The 12084-nt window shown below is 31.9% G+C and overlaps 1 protein-coding gene across 1 annotated transcript; it reads left to right on the top strand.

Moving 5' to 3' along the window:
- The first annotated feature begins 940 nt into the window (after window positions 1-940).
- LOC126972818 (phosphatidylserine synthase) lies at window positions 941-10734 on the top strand. Its single transcript, XM_050819895.1, has 7 exons — window positions 941-1310; window positions 1644-1902; window positions 2267-2577; window positions 2949-3203; window positions 3285-3504; window positions 4565-4617; window positions 7902-10734. The coding sequence occupies exons 1-6, from the start codon at window positions 1147-1149 to the stop codon at window positions 4610-4612; spliced, it is 1257 nt and encodes a 418-aa protein (XP_050675852.1). The 5' UTR covers window positions 941-1146; the 3' UTR covers window positions 4613-4617; window positions 7902-10734.
- The last annotated feature ends 1350 nt before the right edge of the window (window positions 10735-12084 follow it).

The following is a 12084-nucleotide window of genomic DNA, read 5'->3' as shown; positions in this document are numbered from 1 at the left end:
TTACAGGCTCTTTGAGATTCCCCTTCATATCCAAATCCTTTTTTCCTATTATAGTAAACATTAAAAAAAAGCTTTACGTCTATTTATTAAAAGGTGTTCAGTCACTTTTGTCTGGATACCTAGCCACTGCGGCATAATAGGCAATGAAACAGCTGACACACTTGCAAATGAAGCTATGTTGTATGGTGACAAATTTGTCTTTCTGGTCTATATATTAGTGACTCCTGGGGTAAAGTCTGGGCAAAAAGTAGCCAATTTAAAGTCAAAAATGATTTCGAAATTCAACAAAATATTCTTAACAAATTATGGTTCTTTGTCATAATGGTGGTGGTGGTTCATGGTTCTCTACCACCATTTTAATGGGAATGCGCCATGGACACACCACTTGTTCGGCCCATCTTGCAAGTTTTCATAATATAGATAGTCCACAATGTGAAAGCGGAAATTACTTTGGAGATCTAGATCACTTATTTTTTCCTGACCTGAATATGACCAAAGATCCTCTTTAGATAGTTTGATATCCATCCGTGTCCCTGCATGTATAAAAACCCATCTGAATTATGTTTATCTTATATTATGTAGTAGACTTTCGAAATATATATTTATAGCAATAGTAAATAAATTATGTCCGTAAATAATAATTTTATGTAATTTTTTAGTACATTTATCATATCCATAGCACATTTCTCGTATTATACATCTCTTAACGCGATTCGTTTCCCTACCTTGGAATAAATAAAAATACTTCGAAGTAGATCATGCAAGAAAACTTCCAATGTTAAAATTAACATAATGAAAAAAACTTGAAGTAAGCAGATTCATGGAATGTGTGAGCCAAAATCTACAAAAAGGAGTGGAAATTTAAAGATTAAAAAGAACAGATGTCAATTGTCACTTCACTTGACAGATGATTATTATTTGCTTTTGCTGAGAAGTGAGAACCGAGGTTTAAAAATTTTCACCTTAAATTATAACCTCAATGAATTATAGCGAATTGTTCAGTATTTATAACAAATTTTTAACAATAATAAATTGCGAAGTAGAAAAAAATATTAAGCGAAACATGAAGTGTTAAATATCATACAAGTATTAATACTTACAGTAAATATAAATTATTCCTTGTTGCCTAAAATTAATGAAAGAATCATGGACAGTGGTAGTTTATCAGGTTCTGATGAATATAAAGACGCCTTTGAATCTATTAATGAACGGCCAGTTGATGATATATCATTAGAATTTTTCTATAAACCACACACTATCACTTTATTAGGAGTTTCCATTGCTGCTGTTATATACACAGCATTTGTAAGGTGGGAATAAGTATTATTATATTATTACGTTAGCAATCACTTATTAAAAAATAGAATATTATTAATAATTTTACTTATACGTTATGTTGAGTTTACAGATATCTCTACACTCATGTTCTTTTAATTATAACCCTAGCATTTCTTGGCTTCGTAATTGTGTGTGCTTTGAAATTATATTTTAAATTATAAATAGTGTTCTAGTATGATATTATGTAATTGTGTCTCAGTTCAAATAATATTCAGAAAATCATAATTAGAGGATTATATGATTGTATGTTATTTTTTTTATTGTTGCATTAAGATAATAAAGTCAAAATCTATAATTTTTTCCAGAGATGAAAACAACATTCAGGGAAATATTTGGGCTGGTATATGTTGTGTTATTTTCTTCTTCTTAATCATATCTGTACTTACATTTCCAAATGGCCCATTCACAAGACCACATCCAGCAGTGTGGAGGATTGTATTTGGAATGTCAGTGCTGTATTTACTTACCTTATTATTTCTTCTCTTTCAAAGTCATTCAACAGTCTATGCAATTATGTATTGGATTGATCCCAATCTACGCAATTTCCACATAGATATGGATAAGGTGTGTAAATAATATTAAATTACTGAATTTTTTATAGATGATATATTGCAATCTGTCTAGGACAACATTCAGCAATAGTTTATAAATTTATGTCAGGCTTCTGCAATGCTCATCCATTTACAAGTCCATCAGTCTACTGACAGTAGAAGATCCTGTAATTTTTTCCTTTTAAGTCTTTTTTCTTGTCATGGCGGTACTCATTAGGTACCTTGTAAGTACATTGGTGGTGCATAATTATTTTATATTGCTGAATGATAAATTTATTAAGTCCTAATAGATGAACTTAGATAATTAAAAAGAATTAAGTCTTTCTTTATAAAAAATGCATAATTATCATTAATGTATAATGTATTTTAAATTTCAGGAATATGCTGTGAATTGCACAGATATAAGCTTGTCACGCATTTGGTCACACTTAGATGTCTTTGCTTGGGGCCATTTTTTAGGTTGGACTTATAAAGCAATTCTTTTTCGACATGCTGGTCTTTTGTGGGCCATTTCAGTTATGTGGGAAATTACAGAAATAGCATTCGCTCACTTGCTACCCAATTTCCTGGAATGTTGGTGGGATTCAATAATATTAGATGTTCTAATATGTAATGGTCTAGGTATATGGTGTGGCTTAAAACTTTGTAAGGTGTTAGAAATGAGAGAATATAAATGGGTAAGCATAAGGTATGTATAATCCCTGAGAGAGTTTTAACACTGAATTAATTGTAATAAAATTCTATGGGTAAACAATTTGATAACATTCTTATAATTTAAATCCAAATTAAAATAAATTTATGTCTTTTTTCATTTGAATCATTTTTTTTAACAAATAAATGTTTTGGGTTTGTCAATTTCAACCAGTCCTAATTCATTTAGTCAGAAGAAGCTTAGAATTATGTCTTAGACCTAATTTTCTGAAAATGTATACCATATTATTTTGTTTGTATAACAGCTGGGTCCTACCATGCTCTGACTAAGGGTTATGATATGTAAAAAAGTAAGTTGTTACTCCCATTACTAATGCCACTATTTAATTTTTAAAAATTCTATTACAGGGATATCTCATCTACGACAGGTAAAATTAAAAGAGCAATCCTTCAATTTACACCTGTTCATTGGGCACCAGTGAGATGGTTGGATCCTAATTCCACCTATATGAGATTCTTTGCTCTCAGCCAGCTTGTGGTATTCTGGCAAATATCTGAGCTGAATACATTCTTTTTGAAGCACATATTTGAAATGCCTCCGTCACATCCGTTGGTCATAGCTCGGCTAGTGCTTATTGGTGTTATAGTAGCACCATCAGTTCGGTGTGTATATTGCATTTGGTAATTTAAGAAAAACCTTTTTTTTATAAACAGATATAAATATTAGGATACATATTATTTCAGGCAATACTATACCTATGTAACTGATCCTAAGTGCAAAAGAGTGGGGACACAGTGTTGGGTTTACGGCGCAATAATGGTGACGGAATCTGTGCTGTGTATTAAAAATGGACAAGAACTATTTGGACAGGCCCAAGTTTGGAATGTTATAGTTTGGCTAGTCATACAAATTCTAGTCTCTGTTGGCTGTGTTTATGGTGTTGTGTTGTATGATCGCTATAAGGTATGTTTTAATTTTGCAGGTAAACTATTTCTATTCATTTCACAACAAGAAAATTAATACTTAATTATTAAATATAATTACTAGTCTGATCATAAAAATGATAAAATCATAAAAAATTTTACAACTTGTTTTAATTTTTTGAGTTGAATCTAATTTGATTGTCTGCTGCCATTTCACGTTTAATTTAGAGTTTAAGATTAAGCATCACACACATCTGATAGGAAGTGTTGGTCGCGAGACATTTTTTCTAGTATCAGTGGCAGTAAGACTCTAATCAGCTTATCACGGCGCAGTAGCGCCTGAACCTTTTTGGACACTAGTAGGCGCAAGATGCACCGCATCTCGCGATACGTACTTAGAGTTAAGGATAATTTTGGCAAAATTCGCCATACAATAAAACCAAATCGTTGTACTCTGCAGCACTAAAAATGCTGCCGACCAGATCGTCGGTCCATCTTGTGGGGGGGCTTACTGCGTCTTCCGGTACGTGGTACCAAAGTAGGTAAACGCAAAATAAATCCCAGAAATGCCAAGAAATCTCGCGATATACTGATGTGGTAAAGAACCCTCAAAATAACGAAAAAAAGGTCTAGGAATATAGTTTATCGATATATTTTTACAGTTACATATTTTTTGTGTTATTTGTATGTTTTAATAAATTATTAATTGGATAAACATAAAAAAATCTTAAACAAACTACTATTTTGTGACTCGTGAGTGATACAGGGGCTTTTGTTTGTGGATTCGTAGTATCTAACCTTCACAAGCCAAGCGATGCCCACGACGCTCGAGTAAATCCCTGTTTAGCCGCATGGGTTTAGCCTAGTATATATTTTATAGCTATTTTATAATAATAAAATAGCTATAAAATATATATACTTAATACTATTATGATAAAAGATTAAAAATATGTGTATATTCATAAGAGTGAAACATATTTATATTAAATATACAGTCTATTTAAATTATCAAAATAAAAACATCTATTTAAACTAGATAAGTATAAAAGATATATTTCACTATATTCAACGAATTTTTGATTAACATGATTTTTTTTTAGCGAATTGTTTCAAGTTCCAATACAAGCAGTCTAAAAAAGGAAAATTAATGAAGGTAAGTGAAGGACCTGTTCGTTCATAATGGTTTTTTTATTTATGTATTTTTACTTATCTAATATATAAAATTCTCATGGTGTTAAACTTTGAACTCCTCCGAAACGGCTTGACCGATTCTCATGAAACTTTGAGTGCATATTGGGTAGGTCTGAGAATCGGACAACATCTATTTTTCATCAACCTAAATGTTAAGGGTGACATACGAATTTTTTTTTTAATATTTTTGACATTTTTTTTTAAATTTGTTTGATTATGAGTCAGCATTAAAAAATACATACAACTTCAAATTTTTACCCATCTACGATCAACAGTTACTTTTGTATCGCGATTTTAATATCGGCAATACAACGTTTGCTGGGTCAGCTAGTATACATATATAAATGATAACAATAATATTATAAATTGTCATCATTATGTAAGCTTCGTAATGGAGACTGTACTATTTCTTGTTCTGCCTCACGACAGGTGTATTATAATCACCGGAAAATAATAATAGCGCAATACCTATCTTATTTCTTTAAACGACCAATTCTTGTATATATATATATATTCTGAATCTCGGAAACGGCTCCAACGATTTAAATGAAATTTAGTATACAGGTAGTTTCGGGGGCGAGAAAACGATCTAACTAGGTTTCAGTTTTAATGAGAAACTGCTACAATAACATTAGAATACAAAGGTAAATTTCGCTACTACCCCGGTTCGAATCCAGATTCCTATTAGTTTTTTTTGTTCCAGTTTTGTACCTTCTTAAAAATCCGAGCAAGGCTCGGTCGTTCAGGTATTTCTATCTTAAATGTACAGTATAATATGCTATACTTGGTATAAAAAAGAGGTGCAAACAGTTTGCCAATAAATACAGTTAAAAAAAAACAAGATTGTTTCGTTTGAATTTGGAACCTGTCATTCTTGCAAACTTTATATATAAAAATTTTGTGTCGCATTGTTTGTTCGCGATGAACTTCCGAAACTACAGAATCGATTTTAATCAAATTTTGCACACTGCCGTTTGATCCGACTTGAGAGATAGAATAGTTTTTATTTCGATTATTTTATTCGACCTTAAAACTGTTTAATTTCAAATTTTATTTCTGTACGAATAATTCTATGAGATAAATTTGTTAACGCAAATTTTGACAGCTGTGATAATGCTGGGAAAAAAGGAAAATTATTGTAATGACTAGCCGACCCAGCAAACGTTGTATTGTCGATATTAAAATCGCGATACAAAAGTAACTGTTGATCGTAGATGGGTGAAAATTTGAAGTTGTATGTGTTTTTAATGCTGACCCATAATCAAACAAATTTAAAAAAAAATGTTAAAAAAAGTAAAAAAAAAACGTGTGGACCACCCTTTACATTTAGGGGGATGAAAAATAGATGTTGTCCGATTCTCAGACCTACCCAATATGCACTCAAAATTTCATGAGAATCAGTCAACCCAAGTGACACGAGAATTTTATATATTAGAGATTGAAGTTCTACAAATTTTGTAATTATCAAAATAGATCTTAGATTTTCAATATGAAACTTTGTATATAGTATTATGCATTTGTTTAGACTTAGATGAACCGGTCACCAGCTAGTGTGTATTGTTATCTCGTTGTCGCGCCTATCTGTGTTAAATATTTTTGTGAAATTAAGTTCAGATCGATAGTATCGTGAATTTTTCCATGGATAAATGGAAATCTTCATTTTTAAATTGAAGTGAAAAAACTTTAGGTGTTATGTTAGGTATCCAATGATTGTTCTGCCTCTTATTGAGCAGCTTTTATCGATAAATTTAATTTACGACTACTATCTTGTGGATAGCTAAATTAATAATAACGTGAAAAATTACCGAAAACTGCCAAAAAATAAAAAAAAAACAACGCCGAATAAGTACCATCCCACAGAAAGGTAAAATTAAAAACGAAATCTGTTTGTAACTAAATAAATATATTAGTTCTACAATAAAAAGTTAGTAGATTGTGCTGCTACCGTATGCATAATGCGATCCCTCAAATAAAAATATGTTAAAATAAAACTACCTTTGGGACGACGATCCGTATGGTTTCTGCACAACTTTTAACACATTATTGTATAAACAATATGTTATGTTTTTAAAGTGATAACCCTCACTTCTAGGATTAATACACAAATAAAATTTTATGAACGATGCGGGATTTGTGTATTAATCCTAGAAGTGAGGGTTATCACTTTAAAAACATAACATATTGTTTAGATTTACAAGAGCGACATCTCAAGCCAATTTCCTAATATGCAAATATTGGGGTTGAGCAGGTTATCAACTGTAAAGTAGATCCTGTAGATGAAGCCACAACATGAGAGTTTAACGGTTAGCTCAGTTGGTTAGAGCACCGGCACGGAACGCCGGAGGTCCAGGGTTCGAATCCCGCATCGTTCATAAAATTTTGTTTTTCAAATTTTATTTGTACATTATTGTATTTTAAATCCTTGTTACATTTGTTTTTAAAATTTCGTTCGATCAGGATTCGATCGTACTCACTCACCTAACCGAACTGATCCGCGAGCCGGCACGGTTTTAGTTACGCTATTTTAAAGCTTAAGAAATGCTTTCATGCCTTATTATATGCGTTCACTGCCAGGCCATTTAGAGGAAAAATAAATCATGAACAAAAAGTATCGGTTCCGTTTACTAGAAAGGCGATCATAACAGTGAAGGAAATAATTGATAGAAATCTCTCCGAAAGCAAAATAATTTATATCGGAAATTGGATCAATTCGCATATTTTAAAAGACGACTTTGGATTTAGAGCGTAGAGATATAAATTATAGATAAAGATAGGTAATTTTAGGAGAATAGGGTGGTAAACTTGTACCTGAACAGGGAGGTCACAGAAATATTTATTTACTAACGAGAAAAGTTGTGTTATCTTATTTGAAAAACAACATCGACACGTGCTACGCCTTTTTACGAGGCAGCGCCAAACGCTTGAACGACTGAATGAGAGTCCCTCTACAGTCTAACCCCCTTATTCATAATGGTCCGCTAACTTAAAACAGCCGCTAAGGAGTGTTTTTTTTTTCATTCTGACTCAGGTCAATAGAAGAAGACAGAGTGAGAATTAGCAATGCTTTAAGTTAGCAGACTATTATGAATAAGGGGGTAAATAGCTATATAACAGATTTCTGTAAAATATCGCCGTATTATTAACTATTTTCTGTCTTTTTTATTTTAAATTTGGCGCAACACTAGTTTTATAATTTTTTAATTTTTCAAATTGTTTGTGTGAATATAATATTGTCTTTTATTCCAGGAAATTTATTAATACAATGCATCCAAGTGGAAGAGGATCTGCAGGTGATTTCCAATAATGTATAAGTTGTGATATTTATGATTTATATTTATAGATGTAGATATTATGTTTAATGGAGCTACTCGTATTTCTATTAAATATATCACAGAATAGCAATTTATTACGAGATTTGATATTAATTTTTAATATAATTTCTTTACGTATATAATAAATGATCTTAAAGAAGGTCATCTAAATACAACAAACGTGATAATACGAAATAAATATAGTGTAAAATTCGAGATGCAATATATTAAATTAAAAAATAATACCAAGTATATATAGATATATTGAGTGTAATGCCTACTAAATGAAACAGAAATTTTTTGACGACTTGTCGTTATCGCGAGTAGTGAACCATATGTGGATAATCTTATGGCCGTAATGGCAAAATGTTCAAGTTTATCCGGCGTTTTAATAACAAAAGTGACGACTAATAATATTTCGAAACCAAACTGTTCCTGACTTCCTGATTTTACAGTGCGACAAGGATCTTTTGGTTGTCGAATGACATATGGGTCCGTTTGTGTAGTATAAGGGTTGCCAGCTAAAAATAAGTACCTTCTTTGTAGGGATATAATATTAACGTTGAATAATTAACGTCCTGCTCGTCTTGTCCCTTATTTTCATAAAAAAATCTTTTAAGTTTTGTATTATATCTATATAACGATAAATCAAGATAGACATCCATGTTTCCACACCGAGAAAAAGTATTAAAACCATTAGACTGAGTCTAGTCGTTAGACATCAGACCAAGGATTTTTTAGATTGAGCTATTACCATATACCTGATCAAACATTATAATTCCTTATATCTAAATATAGCCATCAGCTGCTGTCAAACTTATGTCGTAAGTACTAAATTCTACTCTATTTAAAGGATATAGCTCTGTGGGTCTAAAAAAAGCAAACATTGACATTTAAATTTTTGTTTACTAAAATTATGTTCTGATCGAACTATATCAAGGGGTCGTATATCAAAAACTTCACTAACATCACTGTCGCTACTTTGTTCATGTGAACATACTTCTTCGATGAAAGGTTTGTCCAAATCTTTTAACCCATTTTCCTCTTGTAACTATTTCACATGGGAGCACTAATAATACCACTCATTGGTAGAACTGATCTTCAGTACATTTTTATTTCTTCCCTTTTCGTGGAAGCCCAGACTTTTTCTATCGGATTAGGGTCGCAATGATATGCAAGTACACGCGATATTTGCAAAAAAAAATTATGATAATATTGTAATTTTAATATTTCTGAAATGTTACGTAGTGAACAGAAGCAAGGAGTATTTTCTTAAATTGAAAATTAATATTAATATAATTCTACAGCAATAGTTGCACATACAGTATTCCAAAGTATATGACAACACTAACCTGAAATTTAGAAAAGACTGTCAAAAATTGACACTTCACAAGATGGCGGTGTTAGTTCCAAATTTGGCCAAATGCCTAGGCGGTATAGCCTGCTCTTAATGGGCGAATTAAAAAATTGGTCATATTTTAAAAGATCCTTGTCGCAGCGTAAAATGCTATAGCATTCATTTTTAAACTAGGAATTTAAATAAGCTACTTGTTGATGTATAACTTAAAATAATAAATAAATATTAACAATTTACAATAGTTATTGTGCATTTGACACTCGAGTAGTTAATAAAGTAATTATACTCCATATAAAATGTCGTTTATTATGAAATACGAGAGCTTTATTTTAACATTTTGAGCGGATAAGTATTATATTTTGTTGTGAAGGTAAATAATACCAAATATTAATTGTAAGTAGGACAATTATTTATATTATGTAATCTTTGGCTGCTAAGATATAGGTACAGTAGAGAAACCTATCATTATTTGTAAAATACAATATTGACGTCTTAGATTAAGGATTCGTCTCCGCTGCGCTCCAACGAGACACCGCAGGCGTTGTCGCAAATTGCGGCAAACTCCCAGGTGGGCGTGCTCGAGCCAGTCTCGAACAATGTTTGACGTTGTCGTGTCACATGTTCTGTTAAGCTTTGCTAATAATTGAAACTAAAAGCCGGGTTGCCTAGTAAAACTTTGTAAAAATAATACTACAAGAAAGAAGAAAGACACTATATATAGTAATATCATCAGTAAGTATATTTTTTTTTATTAATTTCAATGTTATGTTACAAAATTTGAAAGATGACATTGAGTGTCAAGATGCCTTAATAAAAAAAGCTATTCTTAGGTAGCGCGGAGCGCTGCGGAGATCAATCCTTAATGTCAAACAACTGACGCAAATCTCAAACATTGGAGGTTGAAAGAACTTAACGTACCTAGGTCCCTTCCTCTTCTAATTTCAACTTCATCTTTTACAGCTTCCATATTAAGTACTTAAGACAATTTATATTATAATTATGATTGTCTTAATTACTAAAATTGTACATTTAAATTTTTTTAGTGCATAACATCATATAACTTCTTCGCATAAAGTCTATTAAATTATTTTCAAATTGTATTCGGTGACAAACAATTCAGCACTGTACCAAAATCTTACTTAGCCGAGTCAAAAAAAACCAACAGTAAATGAATAAGTCATCAAGAAGCATTTTTATTTTATGAATTGGTTTGGAACAGCTCCAGGAACAGCCCAGCGTCGTCGCGTTCGATGCCATTTGTTTATAAACCTTTGGCTTTGTTGAACCTTATTTTTTTTTACCTTCAATAATACTCAATAACCCTTGAAGAAAGCCTTGTACAGAAAATGTAGAGACAAGTAGAGTACAGTGAAACGAAAAAAGAATTTCCATTAAAAAATATATTAATAAACTCAACGAATTTTCTATTACGATATTCATTACTTTAGTCATCTTAAAATCATGATCCCAAATTCGTTCTCTGCACCCTCGAGAACCTCAAATACCATATCCATATTGTTGAAATCATAATTTTGCACGGCGGCCACCTTGGATTTCAAAAATTATCCCGAATTCGATCTCTGCACCCTATAAGGGCGCTTTTAGTGTCACGCGGATTTGCTCACGCACGCGGGATTGGCCCGCATGCGTAAAATTTCACGCTGCGGATCATACGCAGCATGAGTTTCAGTTTTCTACGGGCTGCGTAACGGTATAGACGTGTTCAAAAATGATCAATGTTAGAAGAATATGTGTCGCTTACATACTTTACAAACGACGAAACAAGAAGACAAGAGTACATGTTGATCCCTTTCTTGAAAATAGGCTTCTTGCTGGGGCGTTTGTTACACATTTTGGAAAACTACAAAATAGTGAACGTAAATTTAAAAATTACTTTCGAATGTCCATTCGTTCTTTTGATGAACTGTTGTGTAAAATTGAGAATAAGCTACAAAAAAGCAGTTTACGAAGGATTACAATACAACCGATTGAGAGGCTCGCTATTACATTAAGGTAAGTTTTAAATTTTAAATATTTAATTTCTTGCTATGATTTAGTGGAAAGGGATTTGAACAGGTAGGATAAACGTACCAATCCCAAACCAGTAAAGGACTTTTTTGATTTCAAATTACTGTCATGTGTAAATTTACATGTGCAAAAAAAATATGGTCATGTACTCTGGTCAACTGCAAAAATGTTAAACAGAAAAATCAAATCAATGATATTTTCAGTAGTTGACCATCGTGGTCAATTATTGAGACATCATACAACACATGTTCTAGTAATTATCCAGTCTAAATAAACGGTATAATAATGATTGTTTGTTTGAAATATCGTAAAGTAATGCGTCATTGGTTATTAATTGTTGAAATTTCATAAAATCAGATTATTTCACTCATAAAATGTCGCCTTTAAAGTGGAATCATTCCTACCTTTCATCACACGCGACTTATAAAATTATATAAAGTTATAGGTTTGCACATGACAGTAATTTGAAGTCAAAAAAAGTTCTTAATTGGTTTGGGATTTCAACTACATACACAATCCTTTTTTTATCTGATAAAGTACACATGGCCACAGATCAAGTTACCCAAAACCAGTATAAATGGAACTCGCACCTTGCGCATTATCATACTTAGGTAACCCGTCGGAGTCCCGCTTATACTGGATTTGAGTAACTTGATCTGTGCCGTGTGTACAACCGCACTCATATGAATAAACAAACAATTAGAGAGAAACTGGAGAAAAAAAGTTAATCGTA

Source organism: Leptidea sinapis, chromosome 27 (assembly GCF_905404315.1).
Source record: "Leptidea sinapis chromosome 27, ilLepSina1.1, whole genome shotgun sequence".
NCBI classification, from domain to species: Eukaryota; Metazoa; Arthropoda; class Insecta; order Lepidoptera; family Pieridae; genus Leptidea; species Leptidea sinapis.
Note: the sequence above shows the minus strand (reverse complement) of the source record. Positions and strands in the feature narration are given on the sequence as shown.